This window comes from Dipodomys spectabilis, unplaced genomic scaffold (assembly GCF_019054845.1).
Source record: "Dipodomys spectabilis isolate Male_0828 unplaced genomic scaffold, ASM1905484v1 ptg000422l, whole genome shotgun sequence".
Classification (NCBI taxonomy): Eukaryota; Metazoa; Chordata; class Mammalia; order Rodentia; family Heteromyidae; genus Dipodomys; species Dipodomys spectabilis.
Genome location: NW_024871099.1, coordinates 1,538,007 through 1,565,190, shown reverse-complemented (window position 1 = coordinate 1,565,190; position 27,184 = coordinate 1,538,007). Strand labels below are relative to the sequence as shown.

The following is a 27,184-nucleotide window of genomic DNA, read 5'->3' as shown; positions in this document are numbered from 1 at the left end:
ATACAACACAAGCCTCTCCCCCTATCAGATACCCACTGTACTAAGAAGGCCAGGGAAAATGAGCTAAGAAAGTACCTGGACATGAGCTGTACCAGAATCGCAGACAATACTGCAGCAAGTCACAATTGAAGGGGCCCTGATGCCAGCAGGGATCCTGGGGAAAACCTAGAACATATATATGTGCCCTCTGTTTTCAGAAATCTGTCAGGTATCAAGCTAGTTTGGCTGCATTCTGAATTGACAGATTTGAGGACTCCTAGAAGTAATATTAAAGTATACATGGAAAACCATTAACTCTTTAAAAGAAGAGAAAAAAAAATCATTTATAGTTTGACCTTAGTGACATGAGTATATACGTGGAATTAGGAAGATAAAAGGCATAAAATGAAATGTTTAAAACTCAAAAGAGAGAATTAGCTTATCTTTAAAATCATAAATAAATTTACCTTTATGCTTCTTTTACTTCATTCATCATATAATTAAGCATTTCATACTCAGAATAAAAATGTTAAAAGCCTAATTCAGATTTTTCTCAAAAATCATCTTCAAACCTTCAGCTTGAAAAGCAAAGTATGGTGGGGCAGGCCTGTAGTCCCAGATACTTAGGAGGAAAAAGTAGGAGGATACAGGACTGAGGCCTTCCTGGAGCAAAAGTGCAAGACTCTAATTGAAAACCAGATGAAAGCAGAACCAACAATCTTAGCTACTCAGGGGCTGAGATCTGAGGACCACAGCTCAGCCCAGGCAGCCTGACCCATGAGGCCCTACTAGCTATTTCCTTCCACAAACAGTGCCTTTATTGTTTTCTTTGAAATATCAAACATACATTAATATTGTTCTAGAATCCATCTCCCAGAACTCCCATGCCAATGTCTTATTTTGTCTAAATTTAAAGCTACCTTTCCAAAATTAATCACAGGAACAAATAAAGTGCTTCATATTGTCATTAAGGCTGCATTCAAGCCATTTGGTAACTATCTTTTTTTAAAATTAATTTTATTTATTGTTTATGTGGTACCAACGAATCATGCAGGGCTTCATGCATGCTAGGCAAGTACTCTACCACTAAGCCACATTCCTAGCACAGGCATCTTTACTAAAAATCCTTCTAAGATAATGGAAAGGAAGCAAGGCAGTTTTACAGCTTATGCTTTTAATACCTACCAGGCAGATGAGGAGGCCACTCTTTCTTGTGGGAACTAGTCAGTGGAAATCAACTGCAGTGCATTAAACCTGAATATGAAAGGCCAAGTGCTGGTGCTAATATCTGTAATCCTAGTTACTCAGGAAGCAGAGACCTGAGATCATGGTTCAAAGCCAGCTTGGGGGGCTGGGAAGGTGGCTCAGTGGTAGGGCGCTTGCATTGCATGCATGAGGCCCTAAGTTCGATTCCTCAGCACCACATAAGCAGAAAAAGCCGGAAGTGGTGCTGTGGCTCAAGGGGTAGGGCACTAGCCTTGAGCTGAAGAACTGAGGGACAGAGCCCAGGCACGGGGTTCAGGCCCCACGACAAACAGGAGAAAAAAAAAAAAAAAGACACCCAGGTTGGGCAAGAAAGTCCCTGAGTCTTATCTCCACTTAACCAGGGGAGTGAGGAGGAATGAGAAGTGGAGGTGTGGCTCAAGTAGTAGAGCACCAGCATTGAGCAAAAAAAGCTAAGAGACAGCACCCAGGCCCTGAGTTCAAGCCTGGCACTAAAATAAAAAATTGAACATGAATTCTTCTGCAGTCCTCCAACAGGAGAGATCATCTCCCACTTGTGAGTCTAGGCTAGCTCTGGTGAGTTACTCTGACTGTAACCACACCATAGAAACTGAGGGTGTCTGGGTTTCAAAGGCCTAGGTAGACATACAGGCCCAGTTTCAGCCATCACAGCCATAGAGTAACACTGTGCACAGATCACTGAGAGTCACCCAACCAGAGTACAAATAAGACCAGGAATGATGCACAGGTGACTGGTCCTATAATGGCAGTGGTCTTAACCATTGATTTTGGGGGTGGTTTTACTGCAGAGCAATAAAATAATGGCCATATCATTTTACCAAGGATGCTGGCCATTACTTATTGAGAAGCAAAACAGAACAGTATTTGACAAGCCTGAAAGTTAAGACACAGGACACAATGAAATGCTTCTTGTTTTTTTTTGTTGTTGTTTTTTTTTTGTGGGGATCATGGGGCCTGGGTGCAGTCTCTGAGCTCTTTTGCTCAAGACTAGCACTACCATTTAAGGCCACAGCTCCATTTCTGGTTTTCTTGTGGTTAAATAGAGATAACAGTCTCCAGGACCTTCCTGCCTCGGCTGGCTTTGAACTGTGATCATCTAAGCATCCTGAGTTGCTAGGACTACAGGCATGAGCCACCAGTGCCTGGCAATGAAATATATTTGAATGAAGAAAACTGAAGACAACCTTTAACAACAAGCAGTAGTGACTGAACACTGTGTAATCTGATGTTCTTTTAATCCAAAGCATGGGAGCGAAATATATACAATGTGTGCAGGAACACACACACTCACTCTCTTTGCATGAAGTATTTTTACAAAGACAGAAAACGGGGACAAAATAAGATAAACAGCAGCTGCTTCCAGAAAAGGCAAATAAGAACTAGGGGATCAATGGATGAAGAAAATGTGTACCACTTACATTCTTCAGTGTCTCTTAAATGCAATGCCTAACTGAAAGTATTTATTTCAGGGTAGAGGTGTGGCTCAAGTGCTTGCCCAGCAAACCAAGTTCAATCCCCAATACTAATATAAACAATAGATATAACATATGTAATTTAAATCCTAAACAATAATAGACAAATCTTTTTCTCTTTTAAAGCTATATGCTAAAATATTTCCAAATAGAATAAAGTGAGTTAGATTCACTTCAAGGGGTGGATGGTGGGATGGATGTTCACTCAAGTTTAGGTAAAACCATGGGCTGGCAGTCAAGCTGCCTGACTGGCAGGTGAGGTGTAGGAGTCACTATACCAATCACCTTTTGGTTAGCATCATTCTTTTAAGGTATTAATAACAAAGAGCTGCCACAACAATGCTCAAACAGCCAGGTCTGCATCAGGATAAACGGGTAGCAGCCTGAATGTGAAGAACTCACAAGACAATTAATACTCTTAGGAAACTGATTGCACTCAGGGCCAGGCTGGGGGTCTCGCTCCTGCCTTGCCCAGTGAGTGAAGTAGAACCAATGTGCCCAGGAGGCCAGCAGATCTGGCCAGGTGACAAAGTTACAACATGACAGGATTCAAATGTAGGTCTATGACTCTCCAAACGAAAAAACAGTGGGCTCTCATTTTAAGGAGAAAATAGTGTTATTTCCTGAATTAAGGCAAAAGTATTAATTGAGAAGTTTAAAGTCTAAAATTTTACTGAAAACTAAATTGAAAACCACTATTAAAGAGCTCTGAAACACACATTCTCACCTTTTAGGTTCAAATGCTTCCTTTGTATCTGTTATTAACTAAACAAATTCTATATATTTGGTAGATCACCCCAGATCTGGAATTTAAATTCATTTACTGGGGAGGTCCTATGGCTCCAAATCATTTTTATTCCAACTTTTTCTACAAATACTGCACTCAGACCTACATTTCATATGCAAAATATTATGTCTCATATATATATTTATTAATGTATTACATATTTTATATACATATATATACTAAATATGCATTAAAATATGATATATACATTATAAATAATTACATGTATTTCTATACATTTAATCCATTTATATATTAATATTAACATGTATTTAATATATAAAAGTTATAACATCACATATATATTTAATATACATCTAATGTATATTAATATATTTTACATATACACATGCACACATATACACATATACATATACCAATACATATATATATATATATATTTCAGATTACCTCTGAAACAGTTTATCTATCACAGGTCCATAAGTGAACGAATCCTTTAAAGCTGTGCACATGCATACACACATACCACTAGGGGAAAATGCAGTGTTTAAAACCCCATATTTGTTTCTCCTCACTAAGTGAGAGTGAACACATGAAGACCAGGGATGGGTGAACAAGTACCATGTGTGAGAGAGAAAGGTCCTGTGTTCACAGCTGGCTGCAGACCTAACCTGAGCCCTGAGCCTCCTGCATTTGCTTCCGATCACTGCCAACAGCAGCACACCACTGCGACCGCCCTTCCCTGGATGATGATGAGCCAGTCCATGACAGGGGCTCCCTTTCCACACAGCCCCATGATATTAACGCAGCGTAGCAAGAACTGAATTACTGCTTGAGGACTTAAGGGGAACATAAAAATATCATGAGAATTCCACAATTTCCTGGCTTTCGGGAGAATGGAAATAATTTGCCTTCCATTTGAGAACATTATAAATCTGTGAGTTCACTGGTCATTTAGATTCTAGCAATGTCATGATACTGTGACAGATTCTCATTAAAGATCCAACAGTCTGGTCCCTACACCGTATCAGAAATGATTCAGAGGAAAAATGCAAATTTAAATTAGGGGGAGGAAACAATTTTAATGTTTTAAATGAAAATTGAAAAGATAAGGAATGTTGGGTGGGGCTGGGATAGGAGAGAAAGGGGTGACACTGATCAAGATGCATTGTGTTCATAAACCAACATGTTGAATTGAAACTCCTTTGAACAACTAAAGATAATAAACAAATAAAAATTAAATAAGGAATGTAAAGATATGGGATAATCTTTTGTTAAGCTATGTGTGGCAAATAAGCTGAGCTTCTGTGGTTTGGAGGGTTTGGGGGCAACTGGAAAAGCAAGCTCAGGGTTATGTGGACCTACCAAGAAATTTTTCTGTCACTGTTTAAAGACTAGCAAAGACATACAAAAATTATGTATAAAGTAACTGTAAGCTTCATTTTCATCTCCTCAAACCTTTATTAGGTACCTATTTTGTATCAAACAGAGAAAGGAGGGACACAAGCCTACATCCTCATAGAACCTTCTAGAAGAGAAAGCATTTCCCCATTAAACCAACCAGAAGCACAATGTTGCTCACACTTCTGTGAAAACCCAGCTGTTCTGAGGGAATACATCCTGTTCTCATTTCCTCCCATAACCAAGACAGACATGAGTCTGCGTTAAAATAATAACTTCCCCTGGCAATGACTTCTAAAACTTGGATGGCTTTGGCCAAATTTGTAAGAGAAAACCCTTCCTCTGGCCAGGTTATAAACCTCCAGATTTTAACCTGGGCTAAGCGTGTAATGAGAAGAAAATGAGCCAGTGTGGAAATGTTGACAGGCTTACACCACCAGTGGTGAATTGCAATTACAATGAGGCATTTGCTGAAAATTAATGAAGAAGTCCTGAATTTTTATTTCTAAGTGGGTGGTATTGGTTTGAGATTCCTTCTTTCACACCAATAGTCAAAACTGGAGAAGAGACTGCAAAGATTTTTTCCCCTCTTACCCACTCCTTGCAGTTTATGTGTATTTAAACCAAAAACACTGGGTATATACTAACTATAAATTATTTCCTTGGAGATCTCTCAGGCATGAAGAAAAAGCCTCTTAAACTAAATTTAAAATATTATATGCTTGGTGGTGTATAACGGGAGGTTTAATCTCTCCAGTAAAGGGGCAGTTACCATGATTTTGCAATAACCCTGCAACCATCATCAAGACGGCTCCTGGTGTTTTTTCTGTAATATCTTCAGAAACACAGCATGGATGTACTGTAATCTGATATCTGAAGATCAACAGCTATACCTCGTGACAGCTCATAATGTTAAGGTTTTATTCACCATTAAATTGAGCATTTTCCTCTGAAGCACTAGAGTAGGAAAGTATGTTATTTTTCCTATTAACTATAGATTAGCACATTAAAATAGATATGCTTTCTTTCTCTCTCTAAAAAAAAGGAAGTGCAGTCTATAAAGCAATCTCATAATTCATAATACATGTGTTATATATAGAAAAATATTGAATTCTGAGTGATAATATAACAAATGGTTTCAATATTCCTTTTTGTGTTGTATTTTCCACAACTTATTTTTAAATGACAAATTACTTTAAAACAAAAAAATTAATTTACTTAATACATTAAATATTGCACAATTTTTTTTAAAAAGCAAGAAATTAATTTTTCCAAACTTTGTGAAAAATGTTTTTGGGACAGTCCCACCATCATTTTAAAACAACTGATTCAAATTATTCTTTTCTTACAAATCTATGAAACAGTCACCATACACAGAGCTCTATGTATGATCAGTTAGGTTCAGATGTGTCTCAATATCCACTGGATGTTATCTTAACTTCTTTACAGAAGAAAATAAATAAATGAAATAAACACAAATGACAACAATACAACTTCAGGAAATCAAGGAATATGTTCATTCAGAAGAGGATAAAAAATATACATTAGCATAGAAGGCATTCAAAATGGAGATTATTACTGAAAGAATTCAATTACTGATGTTTCTGTCTCTCTCTCTCTCTCTCTCTCTCTCTCTCTCTCTCTCTCTCACACACACACACACACACAATCACTCACCCCTCCCATTGTTTAAAAACAACTGGTTGACCCCACCAGTATTTCAAAAGTATAAAATGAAATTATCTTTGACTCACCAGTGCTGGATTTTCTCTTGGCAGCTAGTGACCACCTGTCATGAAAACAGATAACTACTCATGAAAAAAAAAAAAACAGGGCTCCACACAATCAGTACATCAGAAAGCTTGCAACACTGACTTTACAGATTTAATAGCATCTTGCTATACATTTTTATTTGTCAAATGCACAGAGATTTGAATGTGAGTTTTTAAGCAGCATACTTTATCATCACTCTCTAATGCCGGCTGATAAACGGCAAAACAAATGGCAGCTTTCCAATTCATACTTGGGTACAAAGCCCGCTTGGTAACTATCAGCTGACATATGATAGAAGATAACTAGTATTTTGTACAATCTTCAGACCTGTTTACAAATGTTACATATTTTGTAGAATACACAAATGTTATAAATAACAAGAAACCAGTGTAACATCTATGTTTCATCAGGAAAAAGAAAAAAAATGAGTGAAAATATTTTATTTTTGTCAGTATTATCTCTGAATGTTTTCACTTGTAATTTTTATTCTGATGTATTCACAATGAATCTGGGAATATTTTTCTACTACGTTTTCAAGAAGAACTCCTTGGGATAAAGAGATGCTCTGAACAGCTCATTTTTCCCCCACTGAATTATGGTAACATTTTAAGCACTTCATGGCCACTTTATAAACTGTTTATAATTCTAAAAACAATGGAATTAAGCACGAAAGCTATTTGTTTTCCTGTGAGATGTTTCAATAGATTTTCCAAATGTTCAGAAAGCAAGCAGGAACTCTGTAATCAGTTTGGAGGAAATACAATTTAAAAAGTAACGCTCTTTTTTGAGAGAGAACTGTAAAATCAACACGGTTTTCACAGATTGCTAATCACCGATTTTGAAATCACCCATTAATGTAAGATTTAAAGAGCCATCAAACAACACACAGCACCATTTTAGAGACAGCGAAACTAAGGGATAAGAGCCAAATGTCAAGGGCACATGGAAAGACAGCCATGTGAGCTGGCTAACACCACGCTGGCTTCTGCTCACTGCTCTAAATACCAACGTCGCCTCCCGAACACACCCCAGCCCTCACCCCCAAATCACGAGGGTTGCCAGACCTGTCACTAAATTCCTCTATTATAACATTTAATTCCTGAAATAAACGTCCTCCTTTTGGGGACATTTTTAAATACTAAGACAAGCGATCCTGTACCAAAATACATGTTGTAAACATATACCCGACCATAGTACACATTAACACAGCATAAGGAGTCTGTTCCCCAAAGAAGATCTAGCAGTTAAGTATCAATCACAGAGCAACACTTAATAACAGTGGTAATCTATTATAGAGTACTGACTTTACATCTGGAAGTGGCAAGCTAACACTACATCAATCCGTGTCACTTGATTGGATCTGGCAGTTAATTCTAAAATAGACAAAACAGAATTCGGTGTAAAAATTGGGAGAAAATAAAGGGGGGGGGGGAGGAATCTTCATGGAAATCTTTTTTTAAAAATAAACTTCCCATTTAGCCCCATTTACAGATGAGATTCTTAAAAAATAAAATTAAAAAAAAAAAAACAGGATGTTTTCCAAGCCTAGTGCATGTGTCTCCACGCGTGACTTGAACCAAAGGCACAAAAAAAGAAAAGCTGCACACCCTAAGAGCGGAATGTTCATTAACCTCCACATCATAATCCCTTCGTAGCTGCATATTAACTAGTTACATATTCATAATCATTTACATTATTTAAAGGACCTTCGGTGAAATTTCCTAGGCTGTATCCATTAGTGGTGGTGTTAAAGGTTATAGAAGATAGTCTACTTAATGTTCCCGGGAAGCTTTTGTAATTAGTAAATATGGAAATTGGGCACATACGCTTTTCAGAGTAAAAACCAAGTTGCTGGTAAGATGGCACACGTGTCCATGGCTACACCCCCACGCCCTGGCTTCCCCAACTCCCCCATCCTTTCCTGAAACAGTCACCCCAGGAACAACTTTCAAGGAGACACCAACCACAGTCCGTGTCTGAATTTACAAAAGAACTTTCCACCAGCAGGTGCTGCTTCAGCACAGAAAGCGCTTATGGCTTCCTTCTGTATCCGTGCTTATACAGATGTTCACGAGAGGTGGCAGATGAATGTCAGACGTGGAAGTAGAATAACAAAGGCCTTCTGAGTTTATGTGGGTGAGCCATGCCCCCAACTCCTTTAACAATAAATAAATAAATAACCACTGGAACCCAAGCAGTTGTATTCGGATGCTGAGATGTTATTTGCAATTGGACTGCCAAGGACAAAATTTAAAGAGAGAAAATTCTATAATTCAAAATCAAACAGAGCTGGGTTTAAAAACGAAAGAAAACAACAAATTATGCCAGGTACCAGTGGCTCATCCTGAAATCCCAGCTACTCAAGAAGCTATGATCTGAGGACCATAGTTTGAAGCCAGTCGGGGTAGGACAGTCCATGAGAGCCTTATCTCCAAGTTACCACCTCCCAAAATCAGAAAGCAGTATAACTCAAATGGTAGAGTACCAACCATCAGTGAAAAAGCTAAATGAGAGTGCCCAGACCCTAAGCTCCAGCCTCAGTACTAGCTAGCACTGGGAGGGAGATAGGAAGGGAGGTAGGGAAAAAGGAAGACCTTCTGATAGGGAAAACCGGTAAGTTTTGTTTTTGTCTGTCGTGGGGCTTGAACTCTGGGCCTGAGTGCTGTCCCTCAGCTCTTCAGCTCAAGGCTAGCACTCTACCACTTGAGCCACAGCGCTACTTCCTGTTTTCTGGTGGTTAATTGGAGATAGGAGACTCGCCGACTTTCTTGCCCTTCGAACCTCGACCCTCAGATCTCAGCCTCCTGAGTAGCTAGGACTACAGGCATGAGCCACCGGCACCCGGCCTGGTAAGTTCTTGAAGTGTTCCAATGTATGGTGGTATGACTGGTTCGCCTCTTGAAAAGCACATAAATCAAAAATCATTATATTCCTTTGTTGACCTCCCACAAAAGTAAGATAGCCAGAGTGGTGTTATGGCTCAAAAGGTAGAGTATTATCCTTGAACTGAAGAGCTGAGGGACCGTGCCCAGGCCCCAGAGTTCAAGGCCCATGACCAACCAAAAAAAAAAAAAAAAAAAGTAAGATAGCTGTGGAGGCACAATATTTTGTTTTGTTTACAGAGGCAAATTTGTCCAAACTTGCAAACATTACCTGAAAGTATTACTGTGCCATCTTCTTTATTAAATAAATAAATAAATAAAACAGCCAGGCACCAGTGGCTCATGCCTATAATCCTAGCTACTCAGGAGGCTGAGACCTTGATAGAGGTTCAAAGCCAACCTGGGTAGGAAAGACCATGAAGAGACTCTTATCTCCAATAAACCATCAGAAAACCGGAAGTGGCACTGTGGCTCAAGTGCTAGAGCACTAGCCTTGAACTGAAGAGCCGACGGACAGTTCCCAGGCCCAGAGTTCAAGACCCACAACCAACAAAATAAATAAATAAATAAATGAATAAATAAATAGTTACTAAAATAGGTGCTGGTAGCTCACACCTGTAATCCTAGATACACAGGAGGCTGAGATCTGAGAATCACATTTAGAAGCCAGCCCAAGCAGATAAGGCCACGAGACTTGTTTCCAATTAACAAGCAAAAAGCCAAAAGTAAAGATGTGGTTTCAGTGGTAAAGCATTAGCCTTGAGTAGAAAAAGCTAAAGAACAGAGCTGAGGCACTGAGTTCAAGCTCCTGTTGTCTCTCTGTATGTATGTCTCTCTCTCTCTCTCTCACACACACACACACACACACACACATACACACACACACACAGAGCTCAAATGCAATCTTAACAGCAGCAGTAAAAGCCAATAAGCCTCAATGCACCAATTCATTCATATAAATCCCTATTTCTTCCAATGTCTCCTATGCCACCCCCCCTTTTCTCTTTCAGATGAAATTTGTTGTTCCCAAGTGCACATCCAATAACCTGTTTTGCCTGTACCACTTTCTACACAACACACTTCTGCTGTTTTTTTTAATACACCTTTTTTTGGTGCAAGACTGGTACTCAAACTTGGTACCTTACACTTTCACTCCAAGGCTAGTGCTCTACCAACTGAGCCAAGCTTCCAACCCCATAATACACTTCTTTTATATGTGGGGGGGAGAGGAGGGAAAGAGAAAGAGAAAGGAAGAGAGAGAAGGAGAGAATGTATATGTGTATGTGCGTATGCCAATCTTGTGGCTTGAACTCAAGGCCTGGATGCTGTTCCTGAGCTGTTTAGCTCAAGACTAGTTGCTGTTCTACCACTTGAGCCACAGCTCCACTTCAGCTTTTTGCTGGTTCATTAGAAGTAAGAGCCTCATGGACTTTCCTGCCTGTTCTGGCATTCTGAGTAGCTAGGATGACAGGTGTGAGCTATAGCTCAGGCTGTTAACACACTTCTTACAAAGGGTTAACATCATATTTGACAAACAATAAGGTCACTGACTACTATAGAGAACAGGAAATAAAATTCCTTTGCTGTTTTTCTGTAGAGATTGCTTGTCTAAAGTTTCTTTACAAAGGATGGAATGAAGGGCTTTCGTCCTTGAATCTATTGTGGTCACATGTCCACAAGGGGGCAGTGACCTGTGTGACTCAAGTAAAGCCGGAAGGCAGGGAGAGTGGCTCACTACTGCTGCTCCACCACGTGCTTGGCTGGGCTGCACTTAGAAAGGGCCTCCTGGTTCTTCCTGAGGAGCGCCGGTGGGAGAAGCAGCTGGGAGGGGTCTACTTCATGAGGCCTGCTCGACTGGATGGACTGCAGCACCAAGGCAGCTCAGAAAGGGAGAAGTAGTGAGGGAGGGGAGCCAGTGAAACCAGAACAGACACTGTCACAGGACAACACCCGAAGCAGAAATACGTCCTTTAAAGATGGACTACGAAAGCCGGACGCCGGTGGCTCATGCCTGTAATCCTAGCTACTCAGGAGGCTGAGATCTGAGGATCAAAAGCCAGTCTGAGCAGGAAAGTCCGTGAGACTCTTACCTCCAATAAGCCACTAGAAAACCAGAAGTGGTGCTGTGGCTCAAGTGGTACAGAGCTCGCCTTGAGCTGAAGAGCGCAGGGACAGCGCCAAGCCCAGAGTTCAAGCCCCATGACTGACAAAAAATAAAAAAAGATGGACTATGAGCTGGGCACCAGTGGCTCACGCCTGTCATCCTAACCACTCTGGAGGCTGAGACCTGAGGATGGAGATTCAAATTCAGTCTGAACAGGAAAGACCATGAGATTCTTATCCCCAATTATCCAGCCCAAAGCCAGAAGTAGAGGTGTGGCTAAAGTGACAGCCAGCCAGCCTTGAGTTAAAAGTAAGGGATAGCACCCAGGTCCTGAATTCAAGCTCCAGTACTAGCCCACAAAACAAAAAAAAAAGATGGACTGTCAATTATCAGCGCAGATGTGCAACTGACATTTGCAAGGTACAGACAGTGTACTTTCAGCAAAAACTGTTGTCTTGCTGGCTGTGGGGGCACACACCTGAGACCCGGCACACTCCACAGGCCAAGGCAGGAGGATGTAGAGGTCTAGGCCAGCCTGGGCTGAGGGGTCCATCTCAGAAACAAAACACACATATGTTTAAATGGACTCTTCACAAAGAAGGAAGGGACTACAGGTTCCCAACAGGAGGGAGGGAGGGAGGGAGGGAGGGAGGGAGGGAGGGAGGGAGGGAGGGAGGGAGGGGAGGACCTGAGTGCTAAGCAAACTATTTCAGTTTGAAACATTTTTTTTTTGCCAGTCCTGGCGCTTGAGCTTCTCTTTGCTCAGGGCTAGCACTCTACTACTTGAACTACAGCTCCACTACTGGCATTTTGCTGGTTAACTAGAGAATAAAAGTCTCAAGAACTTTTCTGCCCAGATTAGCTTCAAACTTCAATCCTCAGATGTCAGTCTCCTAAGTAGTTAGGATGACAGGCATGAGGGACCAGTTCTCCCCCAGAGCCCAAATTTTTATTTGAAAAAATAACTGAAAAGCAAACTGTTACACTATATGCTAAAACTAATGTTGTGGAGTCACTTCTTTGAAACACTTAAATGTTACTTACAAATTGAGCAAGGAGGAGAGCAGACAGACTTCCTTCCCTGTTTTGGCAGCCTTCCTTCTCTTCCCATAGTAGCTCTGAGGCTGTCCTGCTCCCACCCCAATACCCCTGTGGAATCTTACAGGGGCAAGGAAGGACGCATCTCACTGCCTTGAGGCTCTTTTCTTCCAGTGTTTGTCTTCTGATTGTATATGGCATTCTACTGGAAATTCAAGACGCTGTTCAGTCACGGGGGGGGGGGGGGGGGGGGGGGGCCCTCAAGGTATTGCTTTTCTGGTATTATATAACAGGTATCCAGGCACCTCTAGCTGTACTTACTGGCTAGAAGCCACCCAGGAGGCAGGAGCAGATCAACACTGGACAACATTCACCTGCCACCCAGGAAACATACAAGCTCTGTCTCTGGTTGGTTGGCTTTGAGGGGTTTTTTTTTGTTTTTTTGTTTTTTGTGACCAGACTGAAGCTTGAATTCAGGGACTTTTCTACCACTTGGGCCAGAGCTCTACTTCCCAGCTTTTTGATGATTAACTGAAGAGTCTTATGGACTTTCTTGCCATGGCTGGCTTCAAACCATGATCCTCAGAGCTTAGCCTCCTGAGTAGCTGGGGTTACAGGCATGAGCCACCAGTGCCTGGGTGCATTAAGCCTTAAAAAGAAAGTAATCTGATATATTGTAAATTATGGATGAACCCTGAAGACATGTCAAGGGAGATAACCTGGTCAAAAACTGGCAAATACTAGATGATTCTGTGAGATAACCTAACCAAATTCAGACAGAGAAAAGCAGAATGGTGTGAGAGGGTTATGAGACTGGGACAGAGAACTACTGTTTAAAATACAGGGGTATGGATTACAGGTTACAAAAGAAGTTCTAGTGCCGGGCACTGGTGGCTAAGACCTGAGGAGCTCAAAGCCAGCCCAGGGAAGGAAAGTCTGTGTGATGCTTATCTCCAACTGAGCACCAAAAAGCCTGAAGTAGAGCTGTGGCTCAAAGAAAAAAAGCTAGGAACAGCGCCCAGACCCTGAGTTAAGGCCCCAGAACTGGCACACCCCCAAAATAAAAGGAAGTCCTAGTGATTATGGCTGACCAATAGAGTGTTATTAATGTCCTTCAACTGTCCATTTCAGTGAGCTAACATTCTAAATGGTAAACTTTGTTTTATATATATATTTTACTGTAATTTTTAAATGTCAAATTCTAGGTGATAAAATTGAATCTACATAAATTTTTTTAACTCAAAGGCATGTAAGAAAGACTACATGCTGTTTATAAGAGACATACTTTGCATACTTTGAACACAAATAGATTGAAGTTCAAAGACAAAAATAATAATAGAGCATAAAAAAAAGAAAGCTAGATATGCTGGTGCATACTAATACCCAACAAAGGAGACTTGGCGAAGAGAAGTATCACTGGAGATAAAAATACTTCAAAATGATAAAAGGTCAATGGCCAGGAAGTTACTGCCATCCTCCATTTGTATTCACTGAGTACCACAACTAACACCACACCGGAGATTTTTAATACACATCTCTTGATAACTGGCAGAATTAGTCCATAAAAAAATCAACATGGATATAAAAACTTGAACACCACGTCCAGCTATGCTAACATGCTGTAACTCAAAAACTGCAGAAATGAGGGATGGAGGGGGGGGTGAATCTAATCAAGGTGTGGACCCCGCCACACCTTGGGCAACATCTCATGCTAATAAAAAATATTTAAAACAAAAACATGCAAAACTAACATTCTTTCCAACAAGGCCCAGTGTATCACTCCTGTAATTCCAGTAACTGAGGGCTAAGATAGCATGATTGGAGGCCAGTCCCAACAAAAAGTTCACGAGAACTCCATCCAATCAATAAAAAGGCTGTGCATAGTGGCTAGAACGAGTAAGCCCCGCTACTCAGGAAGTGTGAATAAGAGAAACAATTCCAGGCCAGCAGGGGAAAAAAAATCTAAGATTCTGCTCAAAAAATAACAAGAGCAAAATAGGCTGTAGACATGATCCGAATGTAGATCACCTGCCTAGCAGGGACAAGGTCCTGAGTTCAAATCAATCCCAGTACAACTAAATACCTCCAACTATGAGAACGGCATTGGATGTGTGGGGTACCTAATGACTTAAAGAAATACATATACTGTAAGGGAAAAAAAGTAGATATTAAGGATCTAAGCATTCATCTTTTAAAGGGACAAAAAAATAGAAAGTTTAAAAACAAAAACAGAAACCAATAAAGAGTTAAAAAAGAGAAAAATCAGCAAAGCCAAAAATTGGCTCCTTGAAAAATGGTGATACTAGATTACTGCACTACTACCCCCATAGGAAGACTCAGGTGGGAGAAAGGGAATATCACAGATTACAAATAACACCAATTACAAAACAAAGACATCACTACCAGATACTTATTTGAGTTATGAACAGTTCAAAGCCAAGAAAACTGAAAATTTTTACATAAAAACAGCAATTGCTGGGGCTGGGAAGGTGGCTCAGTGGTCAAGCACTTGCCTTGTATGCTTGAGGCCCTGGGTTCGATTCCTCAGCACCACATAAGCAGGGGAAAAAAAGCCGGAAGTGGCACTGTAGCTCAAGTGGTAGAGCGCTAGCCTTGAGCTGAAGAGCTGATGGACAGTGCCCAGGCCCAGAGTCCAGGCTCCACGACCGGACCCAAAAAACAAAAACAGCAATTGCTTTAAAAATCACATTGCTTAAACTGGTAAAATTAGAAACACAAAAACTGCACAGTTCTCTAGCAGAGAAACTGAGCTTGCATTTTTTTGGTTTGTTGGTTTGTGTCAATCCTGGGGCTTGAACTCAGGGCCTGGGCACTGCCCTTACGCTTTTTTGCTCAAGGCTGGCATTCTATCACTTTAGGCACAAATCCATTTCAGACTTTTTGGTAGTTAATTGAGGTAAGACTTTCCTGAATCGGCTGGCAGTGAACCATGATCCTCAGATCTCAGCCTTCAAAGAAGCTAGGATTACAGGCATGGGCCACTAACAATAGCTATAAAATTCTTTTATAAAATACACAAGTGAGGCCAACACAACCCTGAAACTGATACAGAATATCACATATAATTACAGTCATCAAAACTACAATCTCTCATGGGCCACAGAAACAAGGTACCTGGACAAAATAGAATAAGGCAAGGCTGCAATGATGTTTAATAATTTTAAAAACCAAGTAATTCTTACTAATGTCTCCATCAACAGAAAAGGCATTTGATAGACTTCAGCATCTACTCGTGATAAAAGGAGCTATGTGTCCTTTGTAACAAGGAAGGCATAAAGCTACCCTGCTGTGGGAAACATGGTGGCACAACACTGTCCTAAAGGCTCTACCTGGCTGGGTGCCATAGCTCACACCTATATTCGCAGTTAGTCAGGAGGCTGAGATCTGACAATCAAGGCTCGGAGCCAGCCTAGGCAGGCAAAGTCCAAGAGACTCATATCTCCAATAAACTATTAAAAACCAGAAGGCAGCTGACTGACTTAAGTGATAGAGTGCCAGCATTAAGTGAAAAAGCTAAGGGACAGCACCCAGGTCCTGAGTCCAGGACTGACCCCTCCCAAAAAAACTTGTCATACACCAAAGGACATTATCAAGAAAGTAGAAAATAACCTAGAGAATGGAAGGAAATGTTTGTAATCTCAAGCAAGAGCTTAAGATCCAGATATATAGATTTCTTCTGTCTCATCAGCAAATGGACAAAACAATTAAACAGTGGGCAAAGGAGTGGAGTAGAAACTTCTACGAGGTGCCGGCCAATGATCCCTCACTATTAGGGAAATGGACTTTGAGAGCACAGTGGGAGGCTGCATACTCGGGAAGACAGCTATAATGAGGAAGATGGAAGATAGGAACATGGCAACACTGCTCGCATGCCCTCCCCTGCTGCTGGAAAGGCACCTGCGCAGACACAGTGAGAACGGCCTGGCAGTTTCTCAGTTTCCAGAGGAGTCAGCAACTCTAGTCATACTCCAAAGAAGACTCAAACCCTTCTCACTGTGGTGCCATCCATAACAGCCTTAGTGTGCAAAGAGTGGACGAGACAAGCACCACATCCCAACAAGGGAATATTACTCAGCCATAAAAAGAAACCAGGCTGGGAAGGTGGCTCAGTGGTAGAGTGCTTGCCTTGCATGCATGAGGCCCTGGGTTCCATTCCTCAGCACCTCATAAGGAGAAAAAGCCGGAAATGGCTCAAGTGGTAGAGTGCTAGCCTTGAGCTGTAGAGCTGAGGGACAGCGCACAGGCCAAGTTCAGGCCCCACAACTGACTAAAAATAAAATAAAATCAAGAAATGAAGTACTCATACACTTCATTGATAAAACTTTTGCCAAGTGAAATAAACCAAAGACCTAAGGACAAGTAGTATTACCTCATTCCACCCAGCTGAAATAGAAGGGAGAAACTACAAGGGAGAAATTCATCTAAGGAGAAAGCCCATCAGAGCTTACCAGGGAGGGCGAGTGGAAGGATGAAGAGTTTTGTTAACAATGATCACAGCTTGAAGCCATCCTGGGCAGGAAAGTCCATGAGACTTTTATCTCCAATTAACCAGCAGAAAATCAGAAGTGGCACTGTGACACAAATTGGTAGAGCACTAACTTTGAGGGAAAAAAAAAAGCTTGGGACTGTGCCCTGGCCCTGAGTTCAAGCCCCAGGACAGATGGAAACACAAAAGGCAAGGAAAGAAATGGGCCATTCCAGACCATCCATGACAACTAGATGGACCTCATCAAGTACTAACTGCACCAAGAACCTGAACCATAGCTTCTGTCTACAATCTCACCTGGCCAAATTCTCAAAGAGGACTGCTCTATTTAAATTCTTACTCTGCTTCTAAATGAAACTGATTTCCACCATATTCTCTCTCCCCTCCCCTCAGGCCCCCCTTACTAGTTTAGAATTGGACAACGGGATCACTGGCAATAGCACATGGTGACCACCTTCCAGGTGCAGAAGGCTGAAGATGCCCTCTGTGTTTTCCATGTTTGCATGGTAATACATCACTGCAGCAAACACTCCTGGGTCCCTGGTCCCTGGTCTACAGGCAATTCTCAGTGGAAAGATATTGTCCCCAGAGCAGGGAAGGGCCCAGGGGTTGGGGGGAGGGAGGGCACAAGAGGGTTGGGACACCTGACACCACAAAGCCAGGCAGAGCAGAGGATGATGGGAGATATGAAGCCTGAAGAGCACCCTTTGCCAAATGTGGGACAATTGGAACATCAAAAGGAATCATCAATCAGGTGAGGTTGGTTCTTTCCTAAAGATCCTAGCTACTCAGGATCTAAGGATAGCGGTTCGCAGTCAGCCGGAGCAGAAAAGTCCATGAGACTCTTTATCTCCAATGAACCAGCAAAAAAGCCACAGGTGGAGGTATGGCTCAAGTGGTAGAGTACCAGTTTTGAGGTGGGGGGGAAGCTGAAGAACGGTGCACAGGCTCTGAGTTCAAGCTTCAGTACCAGCACAAAAATAAATAGCAGAATGACAGAAATAACAATATTCTAAATTAAAGATAGCAGCACTCAAGGTGAGAGGACCTGCCACAAAGGCTCTTGTTCTTCTTCTTCTTCTTTTTTTTTTTTTTTTTGGGGGGGGGGGGGTCTGGTCATGGGGCCTGAACTCTGGGCCTGGGCGCTGTCCCTCAGCTCTTCAGCTCAAGGCTAGTGCGCTACCACTTGAGCCACAGCGCCACTTCCGGCTTTTTTCCTTTTGCTTATGTGGTGCTGAGGAATGGAACCCAGGGCCTTGGGTATGCAAGGCAAGCGCTCTACCACTGAGCCACCTTGCCAGCCCCAGGCTCTTGTTCTTCTGTGTGAAGTTTTGTTTTAGCAGGACCGAGGTTTGAACTGAGAACCTTACTTGCTAGACACACATTCTACCAGTTCAGCCATGACTCTACCCCTTTCGGCTTTAGTTATTTTTCAGATAGGGTGTCTAACATTCACTTAGACCAGATTCAAACCCTGAGTGTACCTACAGTGTCCTGCCAGGCTGTGATTCCAGGCATGTGCTACCATGCCCAGCCACAAAGACTCTTCTTCATAGAAAAATGCCAGCCCATAAATACTGATCATTAAACAGCAACAATAACTGACTTGGAAAAGGTCGGCCATGGAACAGACATTTTGGGGTACAGAATTCCACGCTGTCTTAGAGCACTGCTACACACTTAAAGGGCTTCTTTTGTGCACAGAGCAAAGGCCCATGTAAGGTGCACAGCCCTGGCAGACACCACGTTAAACCTGTGGTATCATACAGTGGGAAGCCAGCACCACGGCCGACCCCCGGTCTTCCAAGACGCCAGACTTGCTTTCTTCCTCTTTCTTCCAATTGTGGGACATCTATAAGGGAATTGTCGTGATCTCTCCAAAAGTGTCCATTTCCTAGAGGAAATTCAGCAGGAGGGTTGTTACAGATGAAAGGAGACAAGACCCACAGCCTGATGAAATGGTGGCCTTGCACTGCAAAAGAAAGCTATACTGGACCACTTTGGGGGGAGGGGGAAACACAAGGAAAGGGGGATTTTAATTTGTTGGCTGTCAATGTTAATTTCTTGGGTCTGAAACAACACATTATGGTTATATAGGAGAATGACCTTGTTCTAAAAAGATATGTGGCTAAGAACTAAGGATGTGATAATATCTGCAATTTCTTTTCAAACAGCTCAGCAGGGGAAAAAGAAAGAAAAGAGGAACAGAGAGAAAGAAAAAGCAGCCAACAAAAGCAGGACTTGCGCATACTACAGTAGGTTTATTAAGAACATCTAAACCACTGCGGCCACCATGGTCTCCAGGCCTAGTCTCCAGGATTGGGGGTGGCAGTATATCCTGACAATGAATGAGCTGCTTTATAAAAATAGTAACTTACAAGTAGTAAGTCTGAAACTCACCCCCTGACAAAATAAATATGCCTTAGCCTATACCTGCAAACACAGCTTGTATTTCTTAAACATGGGGGGTGAGGGGAGAGAGATGGAGGACAGAAGTAGAAGGTGTGTCTCAAGTGATACAGCATAAGCGTTGAGTGAAAAAGCTAAGGGATAACAGCCAGGTCCTGAATTCTAGCCCCAACACTAGCACAAATGCAAAAAAAAAAAAAAAAACTTAAAGAGGGGGAAAAATCTAGGCCTGGTGGCTCATGCCTAGAATCCATGCTACTCAAAAAGCTAAGAACTAGTGGATCACAGTTCTAAGCCAGCCCAAGCAGAAAAGCCCAACAGGCTCCATCTTCAAATAACCAGCAAAATGCCAGACTGGAAGCATGGCTCAAGTGTTAGAGCAAGAAAATGTGAGCAAGAAAGCTGAGAAACTGAGCCAGAGTGCAAGGTCCTGAGTTCAAGCCCCCTCAAGAAAGGGAGGGGGGAGGACTTCAACATTACAATGACCCAATGCACTGTCTTCAATAATACTCCCTTGTAACTATTCAACTTTAGGGGGGAAAAACTGTTTTCTAAAATGCAAGACTCTTATCAAACTAAAACTAGAAGGAAACTTGTTTGCTTGATGAAAAGTAAATATAAAAATACCCACATCCTTCATGGTGAACTTGCAGACTTTTACTCAAAATCCCAACCATTTGGTTCTGCACTAGATTCTCGCCAGAACCAAAGGCAAAAGAGAGGGAAAGGGGAGGGAAGAAGGAAGAGAGCGAGGGATAGAGGAGATGGGGGGAGAAAGAAAGCCAGCCACATGACTAAGCCCTTGCAGACTAAGACCATGATGCACTATCAGCCAATGGAACAGTTGAGACAGAAATGTACCTATGTGGATATGTGGTTACCTGACCTGTACAAAGAGGACACTAAGTGCACGTACCACAGATGTGCCAGCAAGGTGATGGGCAGGGACCATCCATGTGGTCCCGATCCCTCACAATTCAGTCAATTCAAGCAAGGAAATCAAGAGAGAAGCTTCTAGATGACAATGGAAGATGACAACTTCAGAACTCCAGAAGAGGGCTGGGATGAAGCTAAGAGGTAGAGTACTTGTCTATATACTGCACATGTGCCTGGGCCCCATTCACAGCACCCAAAAAAACAAGATGCAAGAAAACACCAACTCTATTAAGAAACTACTGTTGAAAGGACACAGAGTGCTAACTCAAGCCCAGGACTAGGTAAAACACAATTTTTTTCAGACTTATTGATAAAACATTTGTATCAAAAATCTATGAAGAAAGCCAGGCACTGTTGGCTCATGCCTGTAATCCTAGCTACTTGGGAGGCTGAGATCAGAGGATCGTGGTTCAAAGCCAGCCCTTGCAGGAAAGTCTGTGAGACTCTTATCTCCAATAAATCACTCAGAGAACCGGAAGTGAGGGACTGGGAAGGTGGCTCAGTGGTAGAGTGCTTGCCTCGCATGCATGAGGCCCTAAGTTCGATTCCTCAGCATCACATAAGCAGAATAAAAACATTAAAAAAAAAAAAAAAAAGGAAGTGGCTCTGTGGCTCAAGTGGTAGAGCGCTAACCTTGAGCTGAAGAGCTGAGGGACAGCGCCCAGGCCCAGAGTTCAAGCCCTACAACCTACAAAAAAAAAAAAAAAAAAATGAAGAGTCAAGCACAGATGGCTCACACCTGTAAGGCTAGCTAACCAGAGGCTGAGATCTAAGAATCCTAGTTCAAAGTCAGCCTGGGCAGGAAAATCCATGAGACTCTTAGCTCCAATTAACCTTCAAAAGACAGGAAGCAAAGGTGTGACTCAGGATAGACCAACCTTGAGTGAAAATGCTAAGGGAAAGTGCCCAGGCCCTGAGCTCAAGCCCCAAGGATGGAGAGAGGAAAGGAAAGAGGGAAAGGAGAGAAGGAGGGAAGAAGGGAGGGAGGGACCATTTATTTCTAATGTGCTTAATTCTCCAAGGATCTATTACCAGGAAAGCATAAACTATTTCAAAATTCTAGGAAAGAATTACATGAGGCACTCAATAATTTTTTTCCAAATGAGTTTTCCAATCTTAACTGTTATCTCAGAAATAAACCAAAGAAGGGGCTGGGAAGGTGGCTCTAGTGGTAGAGTGCTTGCCTTGCATGTATGAGGCCCTGGGTTCGATTCCTCAGCAGAAAAAGCTGAAGTGGCACTGTGGCTCAAGTGGTAGAGCACTAGTCTTGAGCTGAAGAGCTGAGGGACAGCATCTAGGCCAAGAGTTCAGGCCCCACGACTGACCAAAAAAAAAAAAAAAAACCCTAACTATACTACCCAATTCTTTCTTCATAGCATCATTAAAAATCTCAGCAATTCTGCTAGTAAAGTATAGTAGTATCTGAACATATAAAATACAGCTAGCCCAGAAATACAACCTTAACCAAGGAACCAAAGTTTCAACATGATGCATCTTGAGGAAGAATCAGACAACAGGATCTCAGCAAAGGAAACGGCCTAGAACAGGCCAAATCATTACACAAAGCACACATAAGCCCTTACCAAATACCTTACTGCTATTTAAAAAAAAAATCCAGTCTAAAAAATGATCCAAATTTCCTTCTACCTAGCATCTTGTGTCTGAGTATTAAGATCAAAGAAAACCTTTCAGGGGCAAGAAAAAAAAAAAAAAAACCCTAGGATGTCAGAATAAATTAAATTACACCAGCTCTTCAGTGACTAAAAAGTAAACCTGCCTAACTGGTGTTCAAACCAGCCAAGAGTCATCTTTCAAGCTCAGAAGGTGTTTAGAAATTAAAGATACAACATCTCACCTTTGAATAAAAATAAAGTTTTATCAACATCAAAAGGAAAAGGAAAATGGAATCCAACTCCAGATACTTTGAAGTTGTGCTTTTAAAACCATAGGATGCTTTTGTATTTTGCCAGTACTGATTTGAACTCAGGGCCTTGCACTTGGCTTGCTTTGCTAGCTCAGCTAGTGCTCTACCACTGGAATCATGGTTCCAGTCCAGCTTTTTTGGCTGGTTATTCTGAAGATGTACTCTTCTGCCAGACTGGTATTGAACTATGATCCTCCAGACCTCAGCCTTTTGAGCTGCTAGCATCAGCTTGCAATGTTTCTTCAATACAAAGTGAGTATGTACACATAGCCTGAAGCATACTCCTCCAAAGAACACATGCTACATTAGATGTAGTGCATTTTTTTGACGAATCCCTTAATGCTGTATTTTTTCAATTATTATAGACAAAGCTACAAGAAACTTTTCTTACTTTTTGTTGACAAAGATTTTTTTTTCAATAAAAATTAAAAGGCAATAAATAGGAGTTTTGTTTTGTTGCCCACAATGAGGCTTAAAATGAGGGCCTAGAACTTACTCAGCTTTTTCAAGGAAGGCTGGCACCCTACTACTTGAGCCACAGTGCCACTTCCGGTTTTCTGGTGTTAACTGCAGATAAGTCTCACAGACCTTCCTGTCTGGGCTGGCTCTGAACCATGATCCTCAGATCGCAGCCTTCTGAGTAGCAATGATTATTGGCCTGAGCCACCAGTGCCTGGTAAGATTGTTTTAATAGGGCTGGGAAGGTGGCTCAGTGGTAGAGCGCTTGCCTTGCATGCCTGAGGCCCTGGGTTCAATTCCTCAGCACCACATAAGCAAAACGGAAAAAAAAGCTGGAAATGGCGCTGTGGCTCAAGTAGTAGAGTGCTAGCCTTGAGCTGAAGAGCAGAGGGACAGGCCCAGAGTTCAGGCCCCACAACCAGACCCAAAAAAAAAAAAAGAGAGAGAGAGAGAGATTGTTTTAATAGCTTCTTTTCGTTTTTGTGTTTTTAAAAGCTACAGCCTGAGGCACCTACCTTATATAATAAACTTATTCCGGTACTGAATTTGCAGCCTGCAAGATAGATTCCATTGCCACAACTGGGAGGACAGCTTTCAAATCATTTTCTCACCAAAACCAGCAGGACAGTCATCCAAGTCACTTTCTCAGGGTTTATCTCTTGCTCCTGGCAAGAGATAAAAATCCCTGACTGACACAGAGATTCAACAATAACATTTTTCCCTCTAAAACTCACAATGTGCCCAAGCTTCTGCTGGAGTACCAGCTAGCATCTACTGCACAACTAAAACAGAGATGCGAAACCTAAATCAAGTCCCACACAGAAGTTCTTAATTCACTGTTTCATCAGCAAAACTTTCCTGTAATACACACTAATTAAACCCCAGTTCTGTCACCAGTACAGCTGTGGGTCTCCTATCCACTGACACAAATACTGCCATTAAAATCAATGTGGTCTAGCCAGGCACTGCTGGCTTACCTAGCTACTCAGGAGGCTGAGATTCAACAGGCTCACCCAACACAGCAAAGGCCCTAAGAATCTTAGCTACAGTTAATCACACCCACCCGCCAAAAAAAAAAAAAAAGGCCAGAAGTGGTATTGTCACAAGTAGCACTAGTCTTGGACAAAAAAGACAGAGGATAGCGCCTAGGCCCTAAATTCAAGCCTTAGTACTGAATATATATACAAACAGTCTAGTTACTGAGAGGACTTTCTCATGAGATATGTATGCATGTTTATTTCATGTGCCCAATTAATATGAACACAAGACACACACAATGGCCTGGACCATGCCCTCTGAAATCACTCAGCCTGACACAGACTATGACTATTACAGACAACTGGTTGTCTCAAATGCTGCCACACTTAACTACACCTGCAAGCTGTCCAGACCACCCCAAGAAGTATTGTTTGAATACCCCAACATCACAATAAAACCAGGGATCTTCTCTTTTAATTGATGGAGGAAACACATGGATCCATAATACTTTGTATTATGGAGAGAATTCTACTCCAGACTACAAACCCAGAAACATATCTCCTGAAGGCTTATTCAACATTTTCACAACAAAAATTGTTAATAGTTTTGTTAGCAAGAAACAGGGTTTGATATGGGGCTAACTTTTCTTCTCTCCTTCTGTTTCTTTTTAAAAGGGAAGGTACTTTGTAATTTAAATACAATAAAGTAGGTGAAATCTTAAAGCCCCATCCACGTGGAAATAAGTCACAGGCTTAAAAACCCCCAGTGGTTTTATTGGAGGAAAATAATTCACAAAAGTAAAACTAATGCAAATAATTAATAATAAACCAACCAGAACAAAGTAGAGAAGTTTTTCACTGTTTATCCCAACAAGTGGTTTAGCAGGATTTCTTAGATTCAATAAAAATCCTGGAATTGCTGGAGGCTGGTGGCTCACCCCTTTCTTTAGTCCAAGCTACTCAGAAGGCTGAGATCTGAGGCTCTTGGTTCGAAGCCAGCCCAGGCAGGAAAATCCATAACTCTTATCTCCAACTAACCTCCCAAAAGCCAGAAGTTCAAGTGAGAGAGCTCAGGGATAGCACCCTGAGTTCAAGCCCAAAGCACTGAAAGAAAATAGGAAGCTGAGTAGATTTCCACAAATACTTTACTCTATTTTTTTCCTTTTCTTTTCTTGTGCGTATGTTCCATTCCTGAGGCCTGAACTCAGCCTCATGCCCTGTATTGGCTATTTCCACTCAGGCTGGTGCTCTACCACTTGAACCACACCTCCACTTCCAACTTCCTACTGGTTAATTGAGATAATAGTCCCAAAAACTTTCCTACCTAGGCTGGCTGCGAACCGAGATCCTCAGATCTCAGCCTCCTGAGAAGCTAGATTACATGTGCAAAACTCAACTTCTTTAATATCCCATTAGAACTATATACAAAACTTTCTCCTCTCTTCACAGGCAGTTTAAAAACTCAACTCAATAGACGAGTGTCATAAAAACTTAGCAAAGAGGGAGTTGCTATTTCAAACACACACACACAGAGGACCGCACCGACCAGGAGTATCCTTCCAAACATCACACGACTTTTCCATGCTATCCAAATCATAACCAACAAAGTTTACTTTTAATCAACAGGAAGATAAGAAGCTACATAAAAATTCCTCAAAGGGATCACTTTTCAATGGTGCGTTCCTCCCTTCCCCCCCCTCCCTCCCGCAAAACTTCCCACACACTCTGGAAAGGGGTGTTCAGAACAAACCCCACTTTGGGCGTTCACCAAGGTCGGGGGGGGGGCCTGTAGAGAAAAAAGGTAACAAAACAGCACGCAACCGAAGTTTCTCCCCCACCTCCAGCCCCCACCCCGTACTTTCCGTGAGGCCCCCCGGACTCGCCCCGCAGATCTTAAGGGGCCGGGCGGGGCTCTTAGTCCCCCCACCAACACCATCACACAAACACGGATTATGAGGGGGCCCGGCCTGGAGGTTTCCGTGCAGCTCCCAGACTCCCCGCAGATAGTGGGGGGCCCCCGGACGGGGCTGGGACTCCCGAGCCCCCGCGGATCGTGAGGGGCCGGCTCAGGAGAGGGCCAGGCTGGGCTCCCGACATCCCGCAGACCGTGGGGGGCCTGGCCCGGCCCGGCCCGGGGGATGGGGGGGGTGCTCCGGGGCCGCAGGCGGAAGCGCGGCCTGTTACCTTTTCCTGCTCCTCGCGGAGCCGCGCCACCTCGGGGGCGCGCAGGGGCGCCGCTGCCGGTTCGGGGGGCTCGGGATCCGGTGGGGCGGCCATGGCGGGGCCTCAACGAGGCGAACGAGTCCTAAACAAGTGTTTATGGAGGCGGCGTGGAGCCCGCGTGCTCCCCCGCATGCACCGCGCGCCCGGCGCCGAGGAGGCCGCGCTTCTCGTCACCCGAGCCCCGGGGGCCGCTGCTCGTGTCCGGGCTGCCCGAGGCCGCATCTCACACGTGCATACCGCCGGCTTCGAGCCGCAGGCCGGACGCCCAGAGCTCCAGCTGCTCTCCCGTGGAGCGGGACCCCCAAAACACACGCACGCACCCGAGCGTCCTGTAGCGGTCGCACCTCCTGCGCGTCATCCGTAAAACCCGCCCTAATCCCGGCCCTAGCCACGCCCCCGCGCAGCGCGCTGATTAGCGCACATACCCGCGCAGGCTCCGCCCCTCTCCCCGCCCACACGCAGCGCGTTGGTTAGCCACTATGCCCCAATGCTGGCTCCGCCCAGATAGTGGCCACGCCCCCTAGTCACACCCACACAGGGCCCAGGAGAAAACTGTGGCTCAAATCGTAGAGCACTAGCCTTGAGCAAAAATGCATAAGGACGGTGGCTAGGCTCCTCGCTCCGTTGCTGGCCTCGCCCCCGAGTGCTCCAGGTGGGGGACCCAGTGTCCTGGCCCTGTGTAAACTTCTGGATGTTTCCATTCCCGCCGATACCTGGGCTTGACGTCTCCTGGGCACCTTGAGGCACGTGTAGTCAGGGTGTTCCAACCGCTGAAAGTTGCATCTGGAAGTTAGGATTTAAATGCGTGCTTTGAAGCTGATTCATAAACTCATTTAATTAGCAAACTCAACCCTTTCCTACGCTTTTCTAATGAATTAAAATATGCAATTATATTTTGCATGCATTAATTAGTGCACATATTAAAAGTCCTTTATATATATTAAGTTGCTGCACTAATGCTACTGTTACTACAGGTGGATCCTTTTAAAATAATTTTTGTAGACTGGTAATGATATAATCCTAGTTACTCAGAGAGCTGAGATCTAGAGGATCAGGGTTTGAAACCAGTCTTTGTAGACAAATCTAAGACACTCTCTCTCCAAGTCA

At 42.9% G+C, this 27,184-nt stretch overlaps 1 protein-coding gene across 1 annotated transcript in view; it reads right to left on the bottom strand.

Annotated features, from left to right (window-relative positions):
* Uri1 (URI1 prefoldin like chaperone) overlaps window positions 1-26,423 on the bottom strand; it is a 54,807-nt gene extending 28,384 nt beyond the window's left edge. Inside the window, exons 1-2 of the mRNA XM_042668167.1 lie at window positions 26,039-26,423; window positions 6,600-6,634 (exon numbers count right to left, since the gene is read on the bottom strand). Coding sequence (XP_042524101.1) covers window positions 6,600-6,634; window positions 26,039-26,131 — 128 coding nt within the window. The 5' untranslated portion in view covers window positions 26,132-26,423. The remainder of the gene's footprint in view (window positions 1-6,599; window positions 6,635-26,038) is intronic.
* Window positions 26,424-27,184: the final 761 nt, after the last annotated feature.